General features: G+C 37.2%; 1 protein-coding gene across 1 annotated transcript in view; it reads right to left on the reverse strand.

The window, feature by feature from the left end:
• The window catches only part of Efhc1 (EF-hand domain containing 1), a 59,902-nt gene that overhangs the window by 22,345 nt on the left and 9,626 nt on the right, over positions 1–27,931 (reverse strand). The window contains exons 3-6 of the mRNA XM_071613929.1: positions 25,217–25,504; positions 18,888–19,037; positions 17,510–17,702; positions 2,604–2,824 (exon numbers count right to left, since the gene is read on the reverse strand). Of these exons, the coding sequence (XP_071470030.1) occupies positions 2,604–2,824; positions 17,510–17,702; positions 18,888–19,037; positions 25,217–25,504 (852 nt within the window). The remainder of the gene's footprint in view (positions 1–2,603; positions 2,825–17,509; positions 17,703–18,887; positions 19,038–25,216; positions 25,505–27,931) is intronic.

Genomic DNA, 27,931 nt, shown 5'->3' on the forward strand with positions numbered 1-27,931 from the left:
CTCCTCAACCCTGCGGTAAGCAGACTACATTAACTTGCATACAACCAGCAGGAGCCAGAGGAGGCAAAAAAAATTACTCTGTCCTCCAAATATTGGGGATTTGAGTATGGATCAGTGATGGCTATTTCTGATCACAGAGAATTGACAAACAGGCAGATGGCCATTGTTGTTGCACCTCCCTGCACTGCTACAAGCCATTCCCTCTCAGAGGAAGTAACTCTAAAGGTCTGGTACCTCATTTCCTGCATTTCACTATTCTTTTTCCTCTTTTGGAAGCTTGATACTAACAAGAAGGACATTCAAAAACAACTGCATATACAAGGAAAATTTTTAAATTACTGCATAGGAAATATGCAGAAGAGACCCCAAAAGACCTTCATTTTATACCCCAGGCTGATACTTGACACAGAAACTGCCTACAATAATTGAAAATAAAAGTAATGAAAACATAACAACAACGACAACAACAAAACCCCAGCAAACTATAGAGAAAGAGAAGAATTTGATTTCCGGAGTTACCATATTATTAAATTTATATGTCCAGTTTTCAACAACAACAAATTACAGGGTATACAAAGAACTAGAAAAGTATGGCCCTTTCAAGTAGGGAAAAAAATTCAATAGAGCAATCCCTGAAAAAAACTCAGATGGCAGATTTACTAGACAAAGACTTTAAAACAACTGTCTTGAAAGTACTCAGAGAACAAAAGGAAGATATGAAAAAAGTCAACAGAAACATACATGGACAAAATGGAAATATGAATTGAAAAATAAAATACCCAAAAAGAAATTATGGAGCTGAAAATTAAAGTTATTCAAATGCAGACTTGAATCAGCAGAAGAATCAGTGAACTTGAAGTTAGGATAATGGAATTTATTGAGTCTAAGGAATATAAAGGAAAAAAATGGGGAAAATGAACAGAGTTTAAGGTGTCTGTGGGAATATGCCAATATACGCACTGTATGTGTCTTAGGAAGAGAAAAGAAAGAGAAAGGATAAGAGATAATATTTGAAGGAAATAATATCTGGAAAGTTTCCAAATTTGATGAAATCCATGAATAAAAATATCTAATGAGCTTGATAAACAAGTAAGATAAATTCAAAGAGACTCACACTGTAAGATATATTATAATCAAACTTTCAAAATACAAAGATAAAAAGAGAATCTTGAAAGCAGCAAGAGAGGGTATCTTGTCACATACAAGGGATCATCAATAAGATTTTCAGCAAGTTTATTATCAGGAACATTGAAGGCCAAAAAGGCAGTGGACAAAAGATATTCAAAAGAACAAAATTTATCAGCCAAGAAGACAATATGCAGCAAAGATGCCCTTCAAAAATGGGAAAGAAATTAAGACATTCTAGACAAACAAAAGTTGAGGGAGTTAGTTGCCACTACAACTGACCTGCAAGAAAAGGAAGTCCTTCAGGGTTAAATGAAATTAAAGGATGCTATGTAGTAATTTGAAGATGTATGAAGAAATAAAGATCTTGATAAAAGTGAATACATAGAGACTCATTAAAAGACTAATATATTACATTTTAAAATTGTCTAAAAGCTAGTATTATTGTAACTTTGATTTGGAACTTCCTGTTTTCTACATAATTTATGAGGGTTGGGGATGTGGCCTGGTAGTAAAGCACTTGTCTAGCATGCATAAGGCAAGGCCCCAGGTTTGATCCCTAGCACACACATACATACACACAAAACCACAATTTAAAAGAACTATTTAATACCACTGAACTTCTAAGTGATCAAGATGGTATGCTGGTGTGTATTTGATCACAATAAAAATAAATGAAAAATTTAAAAAATAAAATGTTTTTTAAGCAATGCCTGCTTTGATACAAAAAGAAAAATTAAAGTCAAACATAGGAGCATAAAAAGGAAGTTCTCTGGTCATCTGCACCTCCACATTCCCACATGTTGAACCAACTGCCATTAATAATATAGCTGACATCCCTCCAGGTTTTTTCCTCAGTATATATAAGCAGATATTATATAGGGGAATTTACAAAAATAGGATCATGTTATAAATATAAATACACTTAAAATGTATTATGCACATTGGACCATGTTAGTACACACAGACTTACTTCCTCTTTTACAGGCCCTTAAGTCTTCTAATTATATGGATTAACATATCTTAATTTAAATTGTCAACCGCCTTATACTTTATTTCACTATAAAACACATATCTCTTTGTCTTCAAAAACATATTTTCTAGGCCAAAAGTATGTAACGTTTTATTTTTAAAAATCAAAATGATGACAAACCACCCTTCAGAAAAATTCTGATTGGCTTTCCTATTAATAGTATGTGAAAATTCACATGCCTTCACATGGGCAAAGATTGGATATTGTGAATCTTTTTTAAATTAGACAAACTCAAAAACATTATAATTTTCAATCCATTTCTTTGATTATTAGATTGAAGGTCTTTTCATGTGTCAATTGGCTACTTATATTTCTTTTGTGAACTACTCTATTACATATTCTTCATTTGTTTTTTAATTGAGCATTCATATAGGAGTTCTCTTTTAATTTTTTTCAATTTCTACATAAAGTAATTTTTTTCTCACCATACTCAGAACTACTATACCTGTTTTACAGGAGGTGGTTCCTGCTTGCTCACATCAATGCGTGGTAAATCAGAAATTCCAAACTTCTCTTTGTAGAACTGTCGAGTAAATGGATCACAATCATAAATGAAAAAATTTCTCCCAAGGATAGTGAGTGGTTTCCCAACAATAAAGTCTTTGGCAGTGTACCATTCCAACACCTCTTGATCAGAGATTTCCAGCACACACTGAGGGAAGTTCTCTAACATAAGGTGGGATTAAAGAGAAAAGAGGAAGGAATGAGCATAAGGGGAAAAAACCCTGGCACATGAATTGAGTATTCTTGAGAACCTGGGGCAGTACAGTCTTTTGCTTACATTCCCACAAGGTTGTGTTTTTCCATCTATTGACAGGACACACAAACAATATCCCAAAGGGTTTTTATAAAGTCTTTCTCCCAAATGCAGCTGGAATATCACTAAAAGTCACTAAGCTTAGCAAAATCAATGCTTAGAAGAAATCACTACAGAAAGAAAGAACAAATGTCCTTCTCTATAAAACATATAAGATGATCTTAATGATGAGGAGGGATCCAACCAAATGAGGTACAACTTCCCACTCATTTATTCATCCAACATTTATTAGTGACTAACTATACATTAAGTGTAACACTAAGTATTGTGATTGCAATAATTGCTAATATAAATACAATTCCTGCCTTCTTGGAGAAAATATTCTGTTTGGGGAGACAGATACTAAACAAATACACAAATAATGATTTCATTTCAGCATAATCATTGATGTGAGGACAGTGTGACGTAGTATTGGAGGCAGGGTTCAGGGACAATGAATGAGATGATTATAGCAATCTATGCATGAAGGAATTAACAAATTTTTAAATGTAAAATCAGTATTGCATTTGGGGTATATTTACTGATTATTAGTTATGGAAATTCATTGAGACCTGAGTTTCAAAATCAGTCTTTTCAGAATGGATTTACATTTGCTTTTAACAGGCAAGTGTGGGCATTACTAAACCAATCTAAATTTTCAATTTTGGATTCTGGGAACAAACAGAATATGTAAATTCTGGCTCTAAATGTGAGAATGTTGGTTTGTGGGGATTTCTTTAGAGGATTCTTTTTTCCCATTCTGTTCAGAGTCAAGACCTGAAGAAGAAAGTAAATTTTTAATTTATGTCAGCAGAGTGGTTCCCTCATGATAGTTCTAAGATCCTTCTAAGATCCCAGCTTCATAGGTAGAGTCCTATCTTCTTACCCTATTTATTCCTCCTGGCCTTTTCTCCTATCTTCCTGTATATCCCTGCACAAACTCCACATCTAGTATTTGCTTCTTTGTGAACTGATGTTTTTTACCTCACTTCTTGCCTAAGGGCTCCCTTCCTTTGTCACCATTTCCACTATGCCAGGTATAAAAAAAAGAGCTATATTTGTATTTGAAATTATAACATATTAGGGTTTCTATAAATAAACAATCTATCATATTACTGAAATGAAAGTTTCAGGATCTGCATTATGATAGGCAATTTTAGTATACAGAGCCACTAATATTATTTCTAAATGAAACATTATCACATGATATTGTGAATTCATGCTATTGATGTATATTTCTCACAGGTTATAAAGACTTTGAGATATGGCCTTCTATTAGTTTTAGATTTCCAATACCTAGCACAATATTTCCTTCATCCATAAGTATATTAAACTAACATTTTTAAATGATGGAATGAGCTACTAAACATGCTCAGAGAAGTGAGGAAAAACATTCAACTTTCTGGAATACTAAAGGTCCAACGAAGAGGTATTCCAGATTCATTTAAAAGATAAGACTCAAGTATAGAAGTTGTCTAAAGAAAAACACATTTTCAGAACCTTGTGCACTGCATTCAACAGCTGAACAGAAGGCTTTTAGTAAGCCAAACACGCATTTGACATTACCTTCAAGCAATTACCTTCAACAATGAAAGAACTTTTAGAATCTTGATACTTCAGTTATGTCCATCATAAATATATAATTTTGATTCATCTTAATGACTTAAAAGAAAACCCTGGTTTAGAGAATTTTTGAAAGACACTTCCATGGCTGTGGCTGTGGCTCAGTGGTAGAGTGCTTGCCTAGCATGTGTGAGGCACTGGGTTTGATTCTTAGCACCACATATAAATAAATGAATAAAATAAAGGTCCATGAACATCTAAAAAAAAGATACTTCCATAATTTCCTATTATACTTGGCCCTCATTGTTCATTGTTTCTGCATCTACGATTCAACACATGCATATTAAAAGTATTTTTTTAAATATATATATATAGCATCTGTGCTGAATGTGTACAGACATTTTTTTCCCTGGAATTATTCCCTAAATAGCCATTTATATACCCTTTACATTGCACTTTGCATTATAAATAATGTAGAGATTATTTTAAATATATATGATGATGTATGTAGTTAATATGCAAATATTATGTATTTTATATAAGGAGCTCGAGCATTGTGGATTTTGATTTCCTCAACAGGGTCCTGAAACCTATCCCCCTTGGATACTTCTTTATTTCTGTAGTGTCTGTTGTGATATTTCCTTTATCATCAGTATGTGAGTAATTTGAGTTTTCTCTCTCCTTCTCTTCATTAGTATGGTTAAGGGTCTGTCAGTTTTATTTATTTTTTTCAAAGAATGAACTTTTTGTGTTGTCAATTTTTTCAATTATTTCTTTTGTCTCAATTTCATTGATTTCAGCTCTGATTTTAATTATTTCCTGTCTTCTACTGCTTTTGGTGTTGATTTGTTCTTCTTTTTTTTTTTTTTAATTTTTTATTGTGGGTTGTTCAAAACATTACAAATTTCTTGACATATCATATTCCACACTTTGATTCAAGTGGGTTATGAACTCCCACCTTCACCCCATACACAGATTGCAGAATCACATCAGTTACACATCCATTGATTTATATATTGCCATACTAGTGTCTGTTGTGCTCCACTGCCTTTCCCATCCTCCATCATCCCCCCTCCCCACCTCTCCCCTCCCCTCCCCTCCTCTCTCTCTACCCCCTCCACTGTATAACCCTGAGGGTCTCCTTCCATTTCCATGCAATTTCCCTTCTCTCTCCCTTTCCCTCCCCCCTCTCATCCCTGTTAAATGTTAATCTTCTTCTCCTGCTCTTCGTCCCTACTCTGATCTTAGTTACTCTCCTTATATCAAAGAAGACATTTGGCATTTGTTTTTTAGGGATTGGCTAGCTTCACTTAGCATAATCTGCTCTAATGCCATCCATTTCCCTGTAAATTCTATGATTTTGTCATTTTTTAATGCAGAGTAATACTCCATTGTGTATAAATGCCACATTTTTTTTATCCATTCGTCTATTGAAGGGCATCTAGGTTGGTTCCATAGCCTTGCTATTGTGAATTGTGCTGCTATGAACATCGATGTAGCAGTGTCCCTGTAGCATGCTCTTTTTAGGTCTTTAGGGAATAGACCAAGAAGGGGAATAGCTGGGTCAAATGGTGGCTCCATTCCCAGCTTTCCAAGAAATCTCCATACTGCTTTCCAAATTGGCTGTACCAATCTGCAGTCCCACCAGCAATGTACCTGTGTACCCTTTTCCCCACATCCTCGCCAGCACTTGTTGTTGTTTGACTTCATAATGGCTGCCAATCTTACTGGAGTGAGATGGTATCTTAGGGTGGTTTTGATTTGCATTTCTCTGACAGCTAGAGATGGTGAGCATTTTTTCATGTACTTGTTGATTGACTGTATGTCCTCCTCTGAGAAGTGTCTGTTCAGGTCCTTGGCCCATTTATTGATTGGGTTGTTTGTTCTCTTATTGTCTAATTTTTTGAGTTCTTTGTATACTCTGGATATTAGGGCTCTATCTGAAGTGTGAGGAGTAAAGATTTGTTCCCAGGGTGTAGGCTCCCTATTTACCTCTCTTATTGTTTCTTTTGCTGAGAAAAAACTTTTTAGTTTGAGTAAGTCCCATTTGTTGATTCTAGTTATTAACTTTTGTGCTATGGGTGTCCTATTGAGGAATTTGGAGCCCGACCCCACCGAATGTAGATCGTAGCCAACTTTTTCTTCTATCAGATGGCGTGTCTCTGATTTGATATCAAGCTCCTTGATCCATTTTGAATTCACTTTTATGCATGGCGAGAGAAAGGGATTCAGTTTCATTTTGTTGCATATGGATTTCCAGTTTTCCCAGCACCATTTGTTGAAGATGCTATCCTTCCTCCATTGCATGCTTTTAGACCCTTTATCAAATATAAGAGAGTTGTAGTTTTGTGGATTGGTTTCTGTGTCCTCTATTCTGTACCATTGGTCCACCTGCCTGTTTTGGTACCAGTACCATGCTGTTTTTGTTACTATTGCTCTGTAGTATAGTTTGAAGTCTGGTATCGCTATACCGCCTGATTCACACTTCCTGCTTAGCATTGTTTTTGCTATTCTGGGTCTTTTATTTTTCCATATGAATTTCATGATTGCTTTCTCTATTTCTACAAGAAATGCCTTTGGGATTTTGATTGGCATTGCATTAAACCTATAGAGAACTTTTGGTAATATTGCCATTTTGATGATGTTAGTTCTGCCTATCCATGAACAGGGTATATTTTTCCATCTTCTAAGATCTTCTTCTATTTCTCTCTTTAGGGTTCTGTAGTTTTCATTGTATAAGTCTTTCACCTCTTTTGTTAGGTTGATTCCCAAGTATTTTATTTTTTTTGAAGATATTGTGAATGGAGTGGTTGTCCTCATTTCCATTTCAGAGGATTTGTCGCTGATAAACAGGAATGCCTTTGATTTATGCGTGTTGATTTTATATCCTGCCACTTTGCTGAATTCATTTATTAGCTCTAATAGTTTCTTTGTAGAGTCTTTTGGGTCTGCTAGGTATAGAATCATATCATCTGCAAATAGTGATAATTTAAGTTCTTCTTTTCCTATTTTGATGCCTTTAATTTCTTTCGTCTGTCTAATTGCTCTGGCCAGTGTTTCGAGAACTATGTTGAACAGAAGTGGAGAGAGAGGGCATCCCTGTCTTGTTCCAGATTTTAGAGGGAATGCCTTCAGTTTTTCTCCATTCAGAATGATGCTAGCCTGAGGCTTAGCATAGATTGCTTTTACAATATTGAGGTATGTTCCTGTTATCCCTAGTTTTTCTAGAGTTTTGAACATAAAGGGATGCTGTACTTTGTCGAATGCTTTTTCCGCATCTATCGAGATGATCATATGGTTCTTATTTTTAAGTCTACTGATGTGGTGAATAACATTTATTGATTTCCGTATATTGAACCAGCCTTGCATCCCAGGGATGAATCCTACTTGATCATGGTGCACAATTTTTTTGATATGTTTTTGTATCCGATTCGCCAGAATTTTATTGAGGATTTTTGCATCTAGGTTCATTAGAGATATTGGTCTGTAGTTTTCTTTCTTTGAAGTGTCTTTGTCTGGTTTAGGTATCAGGGTGATGTTGGCCTCGTAGAATGAATTTGGAAGTTCTCCCTCTTTTTCTATTTCCTGAAGTAGCTTGAAAAGTATTGGTATTAGTTCTTCTTTAAAGGTTTTGTAAAATTCTGCTGTATACCCATCCGGTCCTGGGCTTTTCTTAGTTGGTAGTCTTTTTATGATTTCTTCTATTTCCTCAATTGATATTGGTCTGTTTAGGTTGTCTATAATCTCCTGACTCAATCTGGGCAGATCATATGACTTAAGAAATTTATCTATGCCTTCACTATCTTCTAATGTATTGGAGTATAAGGATTCAAAATAGTTTTTGATTATCTTCTGTATTTCTGAAGTGATTGTTGTGATATTGCCTTTTTCATCCCGTATGCTAGTAATTTGAGTTCTCTCTCTTCTTCTCTTCGCTAGCATCGCTAAGGGTCTGTCGATTTTGTTTATTTTTTCAAAGAACCAACTTTTAGTTTTGTCAATTTTTTCAATTGTTTCTTTTGTTTCGATTTCATTAATTTCAGCTCTGATTTTAATTATTTCTTGCCTTCTACTTCTTTTGCTGTTGTTTTGTTCTTCTTTTTCAAGGATTTTGAGATGAAGTATGAGATCATTTATTTGTTGGTTTTTTCTTTTTTTAAGGAATGAACTCCAAGCAATGAATTTCCCTCTTAGAACTGCTTTCAATGTGTCCCATAGATTCCGATATGTTGTGTCTGTGTTTTCATTTATCTCTAAGAATTTTTTAATTTCCTCCTTGATGTCTTCTATAACCCATTGATCATTCAGTAACCTATTGTTCATTCTCCAAGTGATGTATGCTTTTTCCTTCCTTCTTTTATCGTTGATTTTCAGTTTCATTCCATTATGATCAGATAAGATGCATGGTATTATCTCTACTCCTTTATATTGTCTAAGAGTTGCCCTGTGACATAATATATGATCTATTTTTGAGAAGGATCCATGTGTGCTGAGAAAAAAAGTGTAACTGCTTGATGTTGGGTGGTATACTCTATATATGTCAATTAAGTCTAGGTTATTAATTGTGTTATTGCGTTCTATAGTTTCCTTATTCAACTTTTGTTTGGAAGATCTGTCCAGTGGCGAGAGAGGTGTGTTGAAGTCTCCCATGATTATTGTATGGTGGTCTATTAGACTCTTGAACTTGAGAAGAGTTTGTTTGACGAACATAGCTGCACCATTGTTTGGGGCATAAATATTTATGATTGTTATGTCTTGTTGGTGTATGGTTCCCTTAAGCAGTATGTAGTGTCCCTCTTTATCCCTTTTGATTAACTTTGGCTTGAAATCTATTTTATTTGATATGAGTATGGACACTCCTGCTTGTTTCCGAAGTCCATATGAGTGATATGATTTTTCCCAACCTTTCACCTTCAGCCTATGTATGTCTTTTCCTATCAAATGCGTCTCCTGTAGGCAGCATATTGTTGGGTCTTGTTTTGTGATCCATTCTACTAGCCTGTGTCTCTTAATTAGTGAGTTTAAGCCATTAACATTTAGGGTTATTATTGAGATATGGGTTGTTCTTCCAGCCATATTTGTTTATTTCTGTTACTAAACATGGTTTGTTTTCCTCTTTGATTATTTCCCCCCCCCCCCTTTACTGTCTTACCTACCACTGTTGGTTTTCATTGTTATTTTCCATTTCCTCTTCCTGTAATGTTTTGGCGAGGATGTTTTGAAGAGATGGTTTTCTAGCTGCGAATTCTTTAAACTTTTGTTTATCGTGGAAGGTTTTAATTTCATCTTCCATCCTGAAGCTTAATTTCGCTGGATACACAATTCTTGGTTGGAACCCATTTTCTTTCAATGTTTGAAATATGTTATTCCAGGATCTTCTAGCTTTCAGAGTCTGTGTTGAAAGGTCAGCTGTTATCCTGATTGGCTTACCCCTAAATGTAATCTGCTTCCTTTCTCTTGTAGCTTTTAAAATTATCTCCTTATTCTGTATGTTGGGCATCTTCATTATAATGTGTCTAGGTGTGGATCTCTTATGATTTTGCACATTCGGCGTCCTGTAGGCTTCTAGGATTTGGGATTCTGTCTCATTCTTCAAGTCTGGGAAGTTTTCTTGTATTATTTCATTGAATAGACTGCTCATTCCTTTGGTTTGGAGCTCTGTACCTTCCTGTATCCCAATGACTCTTAAGTTTGGTCTCTTAATGTTATCCCATATTTCTTGGATGTTCTGCTCATGGTTTCTTAACCGTCTTGCTGAGCTGTCTATGTTCTTTTCAAGTTGAAATACTTTGTCTTCATTGTCTGATGTTCTATCTTCTAAGTGTTCTACTCTGCTGGTAGTATTCTCCATTGAGTTTTTAAGTTGGTTTATTGCTTCCTGCATTTCTAGGATTTCTGTTTGTTTGTTTTTTGTAACTCTATCTCCCTGTATAGTTGATCCTTTGCTTCCTGGATTTGTTTTCATAATTCATTGTCGAAGTGATCTTTCATTGTCTGATTTTGCTGTCTAATGTCTTCCTTGATACTCCAGATCATCTGAAGCATGTATATCCTGAATTCTTTATCTGACATTCCATCTGCTGCAGCTGTTACCTCTTCTAAAGTTGCGTTGACCTGCATTGCTTGTGGTCCTTTCTTTCCTTGTCTTTTCATACTGCTTGCGTAACTTTCCTGCAGGCGCGGGCAGCGGCTCTGCTCTCTCCTTATTCCAATTGGGGTGTCGTGACTACCACGCCGGCAGGTCACTGGGCCTGTTCTGGGCGCTGGCGGCGGCTCTGTTCTGCCCCTATTCCAATTGGGGTGATGGTGTACCACCCCGGCAGGCCACCGGGCCTGATCCGCCGGTTGGTTGCAGGTTTGCCTACCCTGCAGGCGCGGGCGGTGGCTCTACTCTGCCCCTACTCCAAATGGGGTGACGTGTCTGTCGTACCGGCAGGCCACTGAGCCTGTCCCGCTGGTTGGTCGCAGATCTGCCCACCTTTCGGGCACGGGTGGTGGCTCTGCTCTGCCCCTACTCCAATTGGGGTGTCGTGGCTACCCCGCCTGCAGGTCGCTGGGCCTGTTCCTGGCACGGGCGGCGACTCTGCTCTGCCCCTACTCCAATTAGGGTGGTGTGTGTACCACGCCGGCAGGCTCCTGGGCCTGATCCGCCGGTCTGACGCAGGTCTGCCTACCTTGCAGGCCCGGGCGGCGGATCTGCCCTGCCCCTCCTACCACGCCTGCGGACCCCTGGGCCTAATCTGCAGGTTGGTCACAGGTCTGCTCACCCTGCGGGCACGGGTGGCGGTTCCGGTCCGCCCCCACTCCAATTGGGTTCACGTGACCACCACACCGGCTGGGCCTGATCCGGGCGTGGGCGAAGGATCTGCTCTGCCCCTACTCCAGTTGGGGTGACGTGTGTACCACGCTGGCAGGCCACTGGGCCTGACCCGCCAGTCTGTCACAGGTCTGTTTACCTTGCAAGCGCGGGCGGCGGCTCTGCCCTGCCCCTCCTACCACGCCCGTGTACCACTGGGTTGCGGGTCTGCCCACCTTGCGGGTACGGGTGGCGGCTCCGCTCTGCCCCCTCTCCAATTGGGGTCACGCGGTCACCACGCTGGCGAGCCGCTGGGCCTGCTCCGGGCGCTGGCGGCGGCCCGGCTCCTCCCCTCTGGCTCGACGACAAATTGAGGAGACTCGGGTGTCTGTGCCTCACCCCCCCTACCAGGAGACCAACTGTTTCTGTCGCCGCTGGTATTGATGAAGTTCTCTCCTCCGCCGCTTTCTGATGACATCAGATCTCTGCCATGTTGGTATCCTATGCGAATGGCAGCATTTCGTTCCCCTTGCCGGGCAACCAAAGCAACGGGTGAGTCCTGACCGGCCCTCAGCAGGACCCGGACCGAGAAGCAGTTTCCGCGGGCTCCTAGCCCTGGGTCAGGGCAGTTCCGGGAGCCGGAACTCGGCCGCTCCGTGCTCGGTGTATGCTCCGATAAGAGTAGGCTCCACGAAGCAGCCCCCACGGGCTCAGTTCCGGGAGCCGGAACCCAGTCTATGTCTTTTGATTGGTGAATTTAGGCCATTTATATTCAGGGTTATTATTGAGATATGTGTTGTATTCCCAGCCACTTTTGATTATTTTTGGTATTTAACTTGAATTGGTTTCTCCTTCGATTAGTTTTTTTCCTTTAATGTAATTCCTCCCTCTGCTGATTTTCATCATTGTTTTTCATTTCCTCTTCCCAGAATATTTTACCTAGGATGTTCTATCATGCAGGCTTTCAAGTTGTAAATTCTTTTAACTTTTGATTATCAAGGAAGGTTTTCATTTCATCATCAAATCTAAACCTTAATTTTGCTGGATATAAGATTCTTGGTTGGCACCTATTTTCTTTCAGAGCTTGGTATATGCTGTTCCAGGATCTCCTGGCTTTGAGGGTCTGGGTTGAAAACTCTGCTGAGATATGAATTGGTTTCCCCCTATATGTGATCTGATTCCTCTCTCTTGCAGCCTTTAAGATTCTATCCTTATTCTGTATGCTAGGCATTTTCATTATAATGTGCCTTGGTATAGATCTGTTGTAATTTTGTACATTTGGTGTCCTGTAAGCTGCTTGTATTTGATTTTCCAATTCATTTTTCATGTTTGGGAAATTTTCTGATACTATCTCATTGAAGATATTGTGCATTCCTTTGGATTGAAACTCTGTGGCTTCCTCTATCCCAATAACTCTTATATTTGGTCTTTTGAAGCTATCCCATAATTATTGGATGTTCTGCTCAAGGTTTTTTACTATCTTCACTGTGTGGTCAACTTTATTTTCCAGATTGTATACTTTGTCTTCATTATCTGATGTTCTGTGTTCCAAGTGATCTAGTCTGTTGGTGATGCTTTTTATTGAGTTTTTTTAATTTGGTTTATTATTTCCTTCATCTCAAGGATTTCTGATTTCTTTTTTTCAGAGTCTCTATCTCTTTCTTGAAGTAATCTTTTTCTACCTGTATTTGCTCCCTTATCTCTCTGTTGGTGTGATTAATGGATGCCTGTATTTGCTCCCTTATCTATTTATTGGTGTCTTCAATTGTTGCCTATATTTGCTCTCTTATCTGTTTGTTGAAGTGACCAATTTTTGCCTATATTTGCTCATTTAGGTCATTCTTTAATTCACAGACCATTTTAATTATGAACATTTTGAACTCCTTTTCTGACATTTTATCAACTGCACTGTCTATGGGTTCTGTTATTGTAGTATCCTGATTTGTTTGGGGCACTTTCCTCCCTTATTTTTTCATGTTGTCTATGGAATTTCCTTACTTGCAGTGTGGATCTGAGGTATTACAATTTCTACCCTATCATCTTGTAGCATCTGTGCAGATTATTTGTATTTCACCTTGGTGTTGGGCTTTCAGGCCCTGCCGGTGTCCCAGGACAGATGCTACTGCAATTATAGGTGTCAATAGCAGGAGGTAACTGGAGATAGCAGTGGAAAGTGCCCCAAGATGAATACAATGTCTTTCAGAGATGGGGCTGAAAGGGTGGGCCTTAGACTGGCTTTGGGATTCCTGTTCCAAGATGCAGCTGCTTCTAGGCCCTCTCTGTTGTCCAAGGTAGAGGCTAATGCATGGAGAAGGCTCTGAGGATGGCTGCAGTGTCTCAAGATGAAAGTAGGTTAGACCTGGGCTCCCAGGTGGTGGTGGGAGTGTGGCAGACCCAAACTTACCCTGGGCCCTAGCTCCTGCACAGGTCAGCCAGTTGGGTCTGAGTTGGGCCTAAGCTCTGGCAGGTGTCTGCTAGGGACGGGATAAACTTGGGCCTACCCTGGGCCCCAGGTCCTGCACAGGTCAGCAAGGCAAGTCTGAGCTGAGCCTGAGTGCAGCAGTATCTACTGGTGGGCAGAGGTAGTCCTGGGCCAAGCCTGAGCTCTGACTGGTGTCTGCCATTGATGGGATGGATTTGGGCCTACCATGGGCCTGAGCTCCTGCGCAGGTCAGCGAGGCAGATCTGGGCTCAGCCTGACTTTGGTGGGTATCTACCAGTGAGCAGAGGAGGTCCTGGGCTAAGCCTGAGCTCTGGCAGGTGTCTGCTGGTCACGGGGTGGTCTCAGGTCTACTTTGGGCAAGAGCTCCTGTGTAGGTCAGTGAGGCAGATCTGGGCTTAGTATATACTTTTTAATAATATTGCTTCTTCCAATCCATGTACACAGGATATCTATTTTATGTGTCCTCTTTAATTTCTTTCATCAGTGTTCTATAATTTTAATTTTTATTGTAGAGATCTTTCACCTCTAGGTATTTATTCCTAGTTGTTTTTGTGTGTTTGGTTTTAGTAGCTATTGTTAATAGGATTGCTATCTTTGTTTCTATTGCAGATAATTCACAGTGGCATATAGCAATGCTAGTGATATTTGTATATTTATTTTCTATCTTAAAATTTGCTGAATTTAACTTTTTAGTTCTGATTTTGTTGTTTTTGTTGGTGGTGTCTTTGGGGTTTTCTACATATAAGATCATGTCATCTGAAAACAGTGACAATTTGACTTCCTCTTGATCAATTTTGATGCTTTTTATTATTTCTTTCTCTTGCCTGATTGGTCTGGCTAGGATTTCTAGTACTATGATAAGTGAAAGTGGGCATTATGGTCTTGTTGCAGATCTTAGAAAACTTTCAGCTTTTACCCATTTGGTATAATGTTAGCTATTGGCTTCTTCTAAATGGGCATTGTGTTGAGAAACATTCCTTCTTTACCTAATTTACCCCAGCATTTTCATTGTTAGAGATGTTGAATATTATAAATAAATAGTAAAGTGTATGAAAACCAAAAAGAGAGCAAGAAAGGTTGAATTTTAGCAAATGCTTTTTCTGCATCTCTTGAGATGATCATGTTGTATTTGTTCTTCATTCTGTTGATATGGCATATCACATGTTTTAGTCAGCTTTTCGCTGCTGTGTCCAATACCTGACAAGAACAACTTAGAGAAGGAAAAGTTTATTTTGGCTAATGGACTAAAAGGTTCAGTCCATGGTCTGCCAACTCCATAGCCTTGGGCCTGCGGTGAGGCCCATGGCAGAAGGGTGTGGAAGAAGAAAGTTACTTGGAATGTGGCCACCAGAAGCAGAGTATGAGCTTTGCTCATCAGGGAGAATATATAAACCCCACAGTCATGCTTCCAGTGATCTTCTTCCTCTAGCCACACCTTAGCTGCTGACAGTTACTACCCCAGTTAATTCATATCAGTGGATTAATCCACTGATTAATACACAATTCTTATAATCTACTCATTTCACTTCTGAAAAAATCTGCATTGTCTCATACATGAGCTTTTGGGAGATATTTCAAATCTAAAACATAACATGTGCATCCTGCATCCCTGCAATGAAAACCACTTGATCATGATGAATAATCTTTTTAATGTGCTGTTGGTTTGGGTTTACTAATATTTTGTTGAGGATTTTTCAATCTATGATCATCAAGGATATCAGCCTATAATTTTCTTATCAGCATAAAGCTGGCCTCATAGAATTTGTTTCAAAGAATTGCCTCCGTATCAATTTTTTTAATCGTTTAGTTTTCTTTTTGTTGTTATACCCTTGTCTGGTTATGGCATCAGGGTAATACTGACATCATAGACTGTGGTTAGAATAACTCCTACTTTTTTAGTTTTTTAAAATAATTTGAGAAGAATTGGTATTAGTTCTTCTCAAAGTGTTTGGTAGAATTCAGCAGTGAAGTAATCTGTCTCTGGGCTTTTCTTTAATGGAAAACTTATTACGAATTCATCAACTTGTTACTTGTTACTGGTCAGTTCAACTTTCCTATTTGTCATGATTCAGTCTTGATAAGGTGCATGTGTCCAGGATTTTGTCCATTTCTTGGCTATTAAGTTTGCTGGGATATAGTTGCTCATAATTCCTATGATCTTTTATATGCCTGTGGTATCAACTATAATGTCTCCCTTTTCATCTCTGATTTTATTTGTGTCTTTTCTCTTTTTCTTGGTCAAGCTAAGTATTGTCAATTTTTTTTAATCTTCTTAAAGAACCAGCTCTTTGTTTCATTGATTTTTTTACATTCTTTTAAGTGTCTATTTCATTTACTTCTTATCTTTATTCTTTCCTTCTACTAATTTTAGGTTTTGTTTGATCTTTTTCTTCTAATTCTTTGAGATGCAGCAATAGTTTGCTGTTTGAGATCAGCATGAACCAGGGAATACCTCAAAAAGGTAGTCCATTCTCCCCAATCCTCTCCCATGGGTCAAGGTAGGCCCACATGCCTCATCCATAGTCACTGGCCTGTGGTCCAGCATTGTAGGATTCTAACTCTGGTCAGAATCACTCTAAAGGACCAACCCTAGACTCCTCTGCCACTAATGTGCAGCATTTTTGACTGAATGTGTACCATGTGTAGTATTGTTCTGCGTGGGTTTCACATTATATAAATTTTAGTGCATCATTTTGTTCTATTTCTTTGTTTTCTACACAGCACTCTTTTTTAGATCCATTCATTTGCTCTCTGTGTACATCTTGTTTATTGCTTCTCACTAATTCATAGTAATCAAGGTGCACCTTCACCACATTTTATTTATCTATATTCACAGGGATAAAAATCCTCCAACTCCTTGCTCACAAAAAAACACTGCATTAAACAACAACACTGTACAGGCTAAGAAATACATTTGGGTGGGTTGAATTTAGTCTTTGCACTGTCCAATTTGTTTACAGCCACTAATCTAGACAAACCTCTTGCTTAATACCTAGAATTTCTTATCTCCTAGTTCCAAAAAACATAGTAAAAATAAAAAAAATCAATGAACACATTTGCAAAATTGTTTCACTCACAAACATCGGAGATGCTATTACATGTGACCAAGATGACATTTTGTAAGAGAAAAGTCTTTAACTGCTAAGTCAATAAGTAAAGCAAGCCTCCTTATCCTAGGAAATATTAAACAGCAGGTACCCATTACCATTTTGTTGCCTTCTTACCATCTAACATGCAAGGTGTTATTTTAGATCAGTGAAAAAAGAGTAGGTTCTGAGCAATTGGACTCCTCCCTCCGAGTTACAGACATGTCTTTCCCAATCTCAAGTTAAACACATAGAAATTTCCTATTTACAAATTAGTTGAGATGAGAATCGAAATCAGGAAAGCATATAAGAAAATGCTAAGCTAAGCTATATCCTTAAATCACAAGTCCTGTTTAAAAAGCACAATAAAAATCCATTATTAAATCACTTCAGTTAAGAAGCCTATTCCACCTTTCCTTAAATTAATCTCCCACTGCTATTTTTGCTTGGTTTCCTTGATCTACATATGAGTCATCTCTACCAGATTGTCTGGGAGTCAAGTCTGAATCAAGTTAAAGGTGGGGTATTGTGGGAAAGCCATTTGCTAAGAACCATTTGCTAAGAAAACATCTAGAACTTTTCAAGTGTAAAGAAACAACCACACTGAATAAAAAACTCCTTAAAGATTAAAAAAAAATTCCTCAATAACAGGGTAATTTGAACATACTTGCATTCTCTGTCAAAACCTTGGGCATACGCTGACGGTTCATCAGGAGTGGGAAAGGATCTCTCCCATCATTCCGTTCATGGACCTCTCGAATCTCCACCGTACCATCCATTAGATAGTAATGAATGATATAGGTCCGACATTCACCAAACATACTGTCTGTATCATCCCAGATTGCATAGAATCGAAGAACCTTTGTGGAATCCAAAGTAAAAACTTAAGTAAGAATCCTAGAACTGGAGAGTTTAACTTACTTTGGCATTATACATGAGACAATGATGAAATGATTATTTGGAAAGACTGTGATAATTTCAGATGACAAATGGAAAAAAAGAAATATTCATCAAAGATCCTAAAACATCTTGGGGTGCATATCAGATGTTAATAGCTGGAGAGAAGAAAAGGCTTATTTGTACTAAGAAGAGCTTACTTTAACTCAAAATGTTCATCAATGAAAGAGAAGCTGAATTAAAAGAGCAAAGAGGTACTCTGTACAGTGGCTTACATAAATCAATAAAGATACATGTGAATGGTTGATATATAATTAGTATGAAAAGATGGAAAGAATTTTCATCTATTAACTATTAACCAGTCTATTTTTTTCTGGTTCTATTAGCACACATCTTCTAGTAATAGAATCAACATAATCTTTAAATAGCAATTAATAACAGATAATGACTAATACAAAGAAAATCCTTAAAAGATGACCTTAGCACTAGGTATCATCTTCTCAACAAAAAGAAATTTAACTTCTGGGAGAGGTGGGAAAATAACCAAGTATTAAGGGTAATTTTTCTCTTTTCACTTCCTCTTTACTAGGGAAAGAAGATTCAATCAGTTTACACACTTGGACTTACCAGGAGAAGAATTAGGAAGGTTGGAACAGAGAATCGGAAAATGTTCACAATATTCTGTACTCCAACATTAGCATAACATTTAACAAGGAAGCATTTATACTGAGGTTTCTGTGAAATTAACTATTTTAATATTAGAAACTAATAAATATGCAACAGCTTTGAAATTTTCCAATAATCCACTTCAAGTTTTCCAAAAAGATTCTATGAAATTAATGCATTTTAGGGGAAAGAAATGGTCAACTGAAAATGTAAAGTGGGGGTAGATGTAGCTCAGGATGTGAACATAAGTTGAGATTCACAAAACTTAACTCCACAATCTTCTTTTGATCTCTAGTAAGAAACTTAGCCATTGGCATAACTCTAATCCTACATGAAACCAAAAAGACAGCACTATATCCAAATGGTTAAATTATAGATATAATATTTTAAAGTCATTACCAATAAAGCTAGTAAAACAGCTTGCCAATAAACACATGTGCCATATTTTGAAACAAGTTCACCTTCTTTCCCAGGTTACTTACCTGTTTATCAAAGGTGAGAAACTGCTTAAGTTGATCAAAGTCCGATGGGGTGACATACTTACGAGGAGGCTGTTTCCGGAGTTCAGTGTAAGGATCAAGAGCCATCTTTTCTGGTGGATTTAATTCAATTCCTTGACTTTCCAAATATACCTAAATATTTCAAAATTAATAATGATCATTTTTCTTAGAGCTTCTTGGAATAAGTAATAAACTGATAGTATAAAATAGGTGCAATAATAATACATATGCCATTATGCAAATTAACCGCTAGTTTGTAGCTTGAGCATATCATAGAAATATTATCTTCAGTTCACTTTATGGTGATAGAAATAATGATTGATATTTACCCAAAGTATTCCATATTCTATAAAATTGGTAGGTTATTTGCTAGGTTAGTTGGGAGACATAATGGTAAGGTAACTGGATTCAAATATGAATTTAGATGAATCAAGTTAGGTGCCCAAGAGAAGAGTAAATCCTAGAATTACTGTGTGTGTATTTTGCTTCAAAACACACATCTGGAACTTAATTATGTTTTCAACAGTATGCAATTCACATTTGGTCTGCAAGCAAGCTGAACAATGGCTAAGATGAAATCGTATCCCAACTTTCCAATTTACTTAAAACAAGTATATTATTAAATTGATCTCCCCCACCAAAAGGAAAAGAAAGCATAACCACTGGTTATTTTAGACCAAAAAATGTTTTAGCAAAATAGGAAAGATAAATCAAGTGTTCATATCTCACTAGAAAAAGTCAATAAAATCAACTGAATTTGATAAGATCTTCAATTTTGTTTTTCTAATTACAAATACAAATATCATTTTCTAAGTAATTTTCTTTTTTTTTTTTTTAATTTTTTATTGTGGGTTGTTCAAAACATTACAAATTTCTTGACATATCATATTCCACACTTTGATTCAAGTGGGTTATGAACTCCCACCTTCACCCCATACACAGATTGCAGAATCACATCAGTTACACATCCATTGATTTACAAATTGCCATACTAGTGTCTGTTGTGCTCCACTGCCTTTCCCATCCTCCACCCTCCCCCCTCCCCACCTCTCCCCTCCCCTCCCCTCCTCTCTCTCTACCTCCTCCACTGTATAACCCTGAGGGTCTCCTTCCATTACCATGCAATTTTCCTTCTCTCTCCCTTTCCCTCCCACCTCTCATCCCTGTTAAATGTTAATCTTCTTCTCCTGTTCTTCGTCCCTACACTGTTCTTAGTTACTCTCCTTATATCAAAGAAGACATTTGGCATTTGTTTTTTAGGGATTGGCTAGCTTCACTTAGCATAATCTGCTCTAATGCCATCCATTTCCCTGTAAATTCTATGATTTTGTCATTTTTTAATGCAGAGTAATACTCCATTGTGTATAAATGCCACATTTTTTTTATCCATTCGTCTATTGAAGGGCATCTAGGTTGGTTCCACAGTCTTGCTATTGTGAACTGTGCTGCTATGAACATCGATGTAGCAGTGTCCCTGTAGCATGCTCTTTTTAGGTCTTTAGGGAATAGACCAAGAAGGGGAATAGCTGGGTCAAATGGTGGCTCCATTCCCAGCTTTCCAAGAAATCTCCATACTACTTTCCAAATTGGCTGCACCAATCTGCAGTCCCACCAGCAATGTACAAGTGTACCCTTTTCCCCACATCCTCGCCAGCACTTGTTGTTGTTTGACTTCCTAATGGCTGCCAATCTTACTGGAGTGAGATGGTATCTTAGGGTGGTTTTGATTTGCATTTCTCTGACAGCTAGAGATGGTGAGCATTTTTTCATGTACTTGTTGATTGACTGTATGTCCTCCTCTGAGAAGTGTCTGTTCAGGTCCTTGGCCCATTTGTTGATTGGGTTGTTTGTTTTCTTATTGTCTAATTTTTTGAGTTCTTTGTATACTCTGGATATTAGGGCTCTATCTGAAGTGTGAGGAGTAAAGATTTGTTCCCAGGGTGTAGGCTCCCTATTTACCTCTCTTATTGTTTCTTTTGCTGAGAAAAAACTTTTTAGTTTGAGTAAGTCCCATTTGTTGATTCTAGTTATTAACTTTTGTGCTATGGGTGTCCTATTGAGGAATTTGGAGCCCGACCCCACCGACTGTAGATCGTAGCCAACTTTTTCTTCTATCAGACGGCGCGTCTCTGATTTGATATCAAGCTCCTTGATCCATTTTGAATTCACTTTTGTGCATGGCGAGAGAAAGGGATTCAGTTTCATTTTGTTGCATATGGATTTCCAGTTTTCCCAGCACCATTTGTTGAAGATGCTATCCTTCCTCCATTGCATGCTTTTAGCCCCTTTATCAAATATAAGATAGTTGTAGTTTTGTGGATTGGTTTCTGTGTCCTCTATTCTGTACCAGTAATTTTCTTTTGATACAACTTGACATTCCATCCTTTTAAAAGTATAATAGCTGAGCATGGTGATGCACACCTGTAATCCCAGAGACTTGGGAGGCTAAGACAGTAGGATTGCAAGTTTGAGACCAGCCTAGGAAACTGAGTGTGATGCTGTCTCAAAAGACTGAAAAGGGGCTGTGGATGTAAGAGCACCCTTGAGTTCAATTGCCAGCATAGGAAAAAAAAAAAAATCTGGGATATAGCTCAGAGGTTCAAGTCCCAGTTCAGAAAAGAAAAGAAAAAGTACAATAGGGCGCTGGGGTTAGGGCTCAGTGATAGAGAGCTTGCCTAGCATGTGTGAGGCCCTAGGTTCAATTCTCGGCCACCACATATAAATAAAGGTCCATCAACAACTAACAAAATATTTTTAAAAAAGAAAGAAAAAGTGCAATAAACTGTACCTTAATTAATATCAGAAAGGAATAGGACATTTTTGAACTGGAAATTAACAAAAAAAATTTGAGAATCATATAGCTTTCTTTTGGACAATTCAATAAAAAATTATATAGAACTCAGGGCCATGATACATTGGTTTGAGTGTTAGCTCTACTGCTAACTAGCATGTGAAGTCAGTATTAAGTTTTATTAGATATTATATCCAATATAATTTCAGTATGAAAATATTATAATCTTAAATTCCACAAAAACTATTGAACTAGAGATAATAACTATAAAATTTTCTCTTGAAATGAAGCATTAGTGTAACACAATTATTGACTGAAGCATTTAATGGGTGTTTTACTCTCTTCTATTACATCCAACAGAAGCAAGCCCTTTTTAAATTTTACCTTAGCAATTCTGGCAGGAACAGAAGCTTCCTGAAGTTTTCCTATTTTTTAAAGAAGCCTAAACTCTTTGAAGATATTACTCTAAAATGTACCAAGAAGATAAGAGAAAATGGAATAATTTTTGAGGCAAGAAATGAGAAAGCAGAAAGTTTCTCCAGATTAGAAAATTTACAGGTTGGTAGGCCTCAAACAAGCAGGACCTATATATGTGCTCAGTGTCAGTTCTCTGAAGTACACATGTAGCCCCAGACAGGCCATCCAATCTCAGTTATTCTGAGATCCAGGATCTTACTAGTACCAAAGCATCAGGGAGGTGCCCTTGGTCTCTGGACAGTCTGTGGGCCCTGCCTATATGATCCTTTTGGCCTAGGAGTGGGTCTGATTTCTTGTTGTTCTTAGGGCTTGGAATTTTTGGCAAAGTTTAATGATTAGAAACACTAGCTGTTATAGATGGAATGTTTATGTACCCCCCTCCCCCCAAATTCATATGTTAAATCCCTAATGCCCAACATGACTCTTTGGAGATGGAGCCTTTATGTATGTAAGTAGTTAAGGTTAAATGAGGCCAAAAAAGGTGGGGCTCTGATCCAATAGGATTAGTCAGAAAAATAAAAGTATTTCTGTGAGTATTCACTTGTGCCCATGCTCTCTTTCCCTCTCTTTCTCCATGCACATGCACTAAGAAAAAGCCATGTGAGGGGCTGGGGTTGTGGCTCAGCGGTAGAGTGCTCGCCCTCACATGTGTGAGACCCTGGGTTGGATCCTCAGCACCACATAAAAATAAATAAACAAAATAAAGATATTTTGCCCATGTATAACTAAAACAAATATTTTTTAAAAAGAAAAAAAGCCATGTGAGCACCAAAGAATTGGGCTGTCTGCAGGCCAGGAAGAAAACCTTCACTAGAACCCCTCCATTATCTAGCACCATGATCTCCAACTTCTAGCATCCAGAAGAAATAAATTTATACTGTTTAAGCCATCAAGTCTACAGTATTTTTGTTATGGTAACCTCAACTGCCTAACATACCAGCCAAATTAGACTGCGTCTCAAGGTGGTTTATGTTATTTTTTTAGAAACAAAACAATATTTCTTGCACATAAGCATTGGTGCAGTAGGATTTATACCTGTTACACTAGCAACAATACTCTCACAAAAAAATAATATATTCTAGATCTATGATTTCTGGAGATTTACTTTTTTAATGTGTTTAGTCAATTCAGACTGTAGCCCCAAATATTTATTTGGAGCAGTGAGGAGGTGGTGAGAGGCGCTGTTTCTGGATTCAAATCATGCCATAAATTCTGGCATTTATTTTAATACAACTTGACATTCCATCCTTTTAAAAGTATAATAGCTGAACATGGTGATGCACATCTGTAATCCCAGAGACGTGGGAGGCTAAGACAGTAGGATTGCAAGTTTGAGACCAGCCTGGGAAACTGAGTGTGACGCTGTCTCAAAAGAGTGAAAAAGGGCTATGAGAGGACTGTGAAAAGGGCTCTGAGAGGGCTCTATCCTCTCAGAGGTCCACCCCTAATGAAGAACACCAATTAGATGTGTATGTTTTTAGTTATTTATATAATTTTATTTTTTTGCAGTGCTGGAATCTAAGGCCTCATGCATGCTTAGGCAAGCATTCTATCACTGAGCCACATGCCCAGTTCAAACATGTAAGTTTTAAAATGTAGAAATATATACCTCTAGTCAAATTTCAGTTATTAAAATACACTGATCCTCAACATTCATGGATTCCATATTTGTGAATTTCCCTACTTGCTAAAATCTACTTGTAACCCTAAAATCAATATTTCTTACATATTGTTGTCATTCACAGACATGCACAGGTTGCAGAAAATTTGAGTTGCCCAGATGTATTCATTCTCAGAGGAGGTAGAAAAGGTGAAGATTTGCCTTCTTGTTCTAGTTCTCACATTATAAAAAAGGATCTTTTTTGCCACGTTTTTCATTTTTCTCCTTTTTCTTGGTTATTTTGTTGTTTAAAAGGTCTTAAAGTGTAGAGCTTTTGTTATGGTAGCCTCAATTGGCTAACACACCATTTTCTCCAATGATGGAGAAAATACATGTGTTACATAAGATTCTTTGGGGTGTGAGTTATAGTGCTGTTGGTCATGAGCTCAATGTTAATGAATGAAATATATATTAAATCAAGTGTCTTTGAACAGAAACATACATAAAAAAGGTATATATTGTTTGACAAAAATGTTTTGACCAGAGATCAGAAGAAACCTAAACCTGCATTTGTCCCAAGAACAATGGTTCAGTATTTATTAATTCAGTGTCTTTGGTGACATTATAGTTATAACTACTTCACTTCCCTTTAGTCTCTGTATATAGTAAATATTTATTAAATAAGTTATCAAATAAAAAATGGATGAATTCATAGGAGCTCAGTGCATGTAATAATCACATTTGGCATTAAGTAGTATGAGATTAAGGGCATAAAAGCCTGCTGCTAGAAATTCTTTAAACTGAAAAAGTTTGTATTGACTTCCTAATATTTATACTCTATGCTAAAGAAAAGTCATCATATCACATGTATTAAGAAAAGCCAATTTTGCATAAAAAAATCAAAATTTACAAAATAGAGAAAGTGAAGGACTTTTCTTGATATAAAATATTAAAAAAAATTTTTTTTCAGAAATCCATCAGATAAATTTCCCTCAAATATAGCAAAATATAGTTTAAAAACTATATAAACTACACATAGAAATTTGGGGCTCCTATTTGTTAATAGAGGTGGTACTGTCTTTATAAACTTGAACTTAAAATGTTCAATGCCTCTTCCTCTTCCCTACTTCTATCCCATTAAAGGCATTACCTTTCCTACTTCCTATCTGAATTGCCACTGCAACTGGTTTCTTACTAAATGATTCAGCTATGGTAGAGCTTGATTTTGAGTGGATCTGTATTAATGTCATTCTAAAAAAATAATGTTTCAAATAGTGTTGGCACATATCAACACATAGCACACCAATACTTAAGTTAACCTACATAATAATTCACACAGGACAGATTATCAGTGTCCTCCCATTACCCTAAGAAACGAACTTATCTGGCTATAAGTGAGAATGATGCCTAAGATCCCACAACTTCCACAAATACATAATATACCTGTGTGAAATGGTCACAGTCAACAATTCGGAAAGTTTTGCCATACATGGTTATGTCTATTCCTCGATTTAGGTCTTTCCAATGATAATGGTCTCCTACATCATTCTTGGCTATACGCTGGCGTTTGATTAGCTTGCCTTGAGGGATGCCAGAGTTTTCAACAACAGGCTCCATTACAGATATACTATCATCTTCTAGATAGTAGTAAATTTTCACTTGACGGATTCTATAATGTTCCTCACTTGATATAGGAACATCTTCCTGGAAATAGGCATCAAATTTCAGCACCTATAATATACAAGGCAAGGAGAAATGGTGTAGTATTAGTTTGTCATTGTCATCTAAAAAACATTAAGTACCTTCCTGAAAAAGAGGACCACACAGGGAGATATGAATACTCATTATTCATTCTCTAAATCAAGAGTTGGCAAACTGCAATCCATGACCAAACTATAAATCTACCCTGTCACCCTCTTTTTATGACATATAGGCCTAGAGGGTTTTTTTAAAAACCTATTTAAATGGTTGAAAAATTAAAAATATTTAAGATTAAAATATTTTTAATTAAGAAATTAAAAATATTTCTCTTCAGAGAAAGAAAGTATCAGAATGATACTCTAAGTAGACCAGAGAGTTTACCCAAGCTTCTACTAGACTCAGAGAAACAAATCAAGAAAACCGTTAAATGAAGACACAAGAACAGCTTGATGAATAGAAAAATAATTCTACACATCAATGTTGTTAGAAAGGGTAAAGTATCTATTGTGGAAGAACAAAATAAAAAAAGAAAGAAAGAAAACTGGCTGTTGCCTAGGAGAAAAATAACTACAACGAAATGAAGACCTTAAAACTCATAATAAAAAGGTAAAATGGGTAAGTGTAGTAGAATATTTAAAGTAGAAAAATAGTAAAAACAAAAGACAAAGATAATTAAGTAACATTTTGGGTAAATTATAAAAAATTACAAGTGGAGATATGATCACAGTAATTCAATATGAAATAGCCTGTATTTGAGTCACAGATTTATAACCATGCAAACTATTAAAACAGAATTGATCAGATAATCCAACCCCATTTATTTTACAAAGAAAACTTAGACCCAGGTTGCCACAGTGACTTGTCTGAGGCCATATGAGGAACTGAATCAGAGCTAAGATTGAAACTCTGTAAGTCTACTGACTCATAGCCCAATGTTCTCTCCACATCTCTCACTATTTCCTAGATAACAGATAATATGATGGTTCAAAAAAAAACAAACATCTGCATAGGTGGTCTGAGAAATCTTAACTGAGAATACATATTAGACTTGAAGAGTGAGAAAATGTTAGATAAGCAAAGGGAACATGAGGGGATTTTAGGCAATGTAATAACAGAAAAAGAGGAAGGAAATCCAGAAGCAATCTCAGTAAAAGAAACAATCTGTGAGGTGAATAGAAAGCCCACATCCTGGGAGCAAATTTTTACCCCTCACACATCCGATAGAGCACTAATCTCTAAGATATATAAAGAACTCAAAAAGCTAAGCACCAAAAATCAAATAACTCAATCAACAAATGGGCCAAAGACCTGGACACTTCTCAGAAGAGGATATACAATCAATCAACAAATATGAATGAAAAAAATGCTCATCATCTCTAGCAATCAGAGAAATGCAAATCAAAACTACTCTAAGATATCATCTCACTCCAGTCAGAATGGCAACTATTATGAAGACAAACAACAATAAGTGTTGGAGAGGATGTGGGGGAAAAGGTACACTCATACATTGCTGGTAGGACTCAAATTGGTATAGCCAATATAGAAAGCAGTATGGAGATTCCTTGGAAATCTGGGAATGGAACCCTCATTTGACCCAGCTATCCCTCTCCTCGGACTATATACCCAAAGGACTTAAAAATAGCATACTACAGGGACACAGCCACATCAATGTTTATATTTATAGCAGCACAATTCACAATAATAGCTAAACTGTGGAGCCAACCTAGATGCCCTTCAGTGGATGAATGGATAAAAAAAAATGTGGCATATATACACAATGGAATTTTAATCAGCAGTAAAAGAGAATAAAATCATGGCATTTGCAGGTAAATAGATGGCGTTGGAGAAGATAATGCTAAGTGAAGTTAATAAATCCTCAAAAAACAAATGCTGAATGTTTTCTCTGATATAAGGAGGCTGACTCATAGTGGGGTAGGGAGGGGGAGCATGGGAAGATTAGATGAATTCTAGATAGGGAAGAGGGGTAAGAGGGAAAGGGAGGGAGCAGGGGTTTAGCAAGGGTGGTGGAATGTGATGGACATCATTATCCCAAGTACATGTATGAAGACTTGAATTGGGTGTCAACGTACTTCATATATAAACAGAGATATGAAAAATTGTGATATATATATATATGTAATAAGAATTGTAATGCAAAAACAAACAAAAAAGCAAAAAGAAACCCAGAAGCAGTATGCAGGATATGCTAGGTATGGTAATAACATTAAAAGCCCTTTCCATGGTCCAGGCTGCAATAATTAGTTACCAACAATGGAAAAGCAGAAGGTGGCTGACTGAACTGAAAATGAGAAAGGAGGAGGATGGACGACGACAGTGCTAGGGATACAGTGGTAAGACCATAAAAATTGAGAAAAAAAGAAGATAATTTTAACAGGACAGCTGGTGAGCTTGATTTTAGACTGCTGAATTTAAGTGACAGCACAAGTTGACATTGCA

Source organism: Marmota flaviventris, chromosome 6 (assembly GCF_047511675.1).
Source record: "Marmota flaviventris isolate mMarFla1 chromosome 6, mMarFla1.hap1, whole genome shotgun sequence".
NCBI lineage: Eukaryota > Metazoa > Chordata > Mammalia > Rodentia > Sciuridae > Marmota > Marmota flaviventris.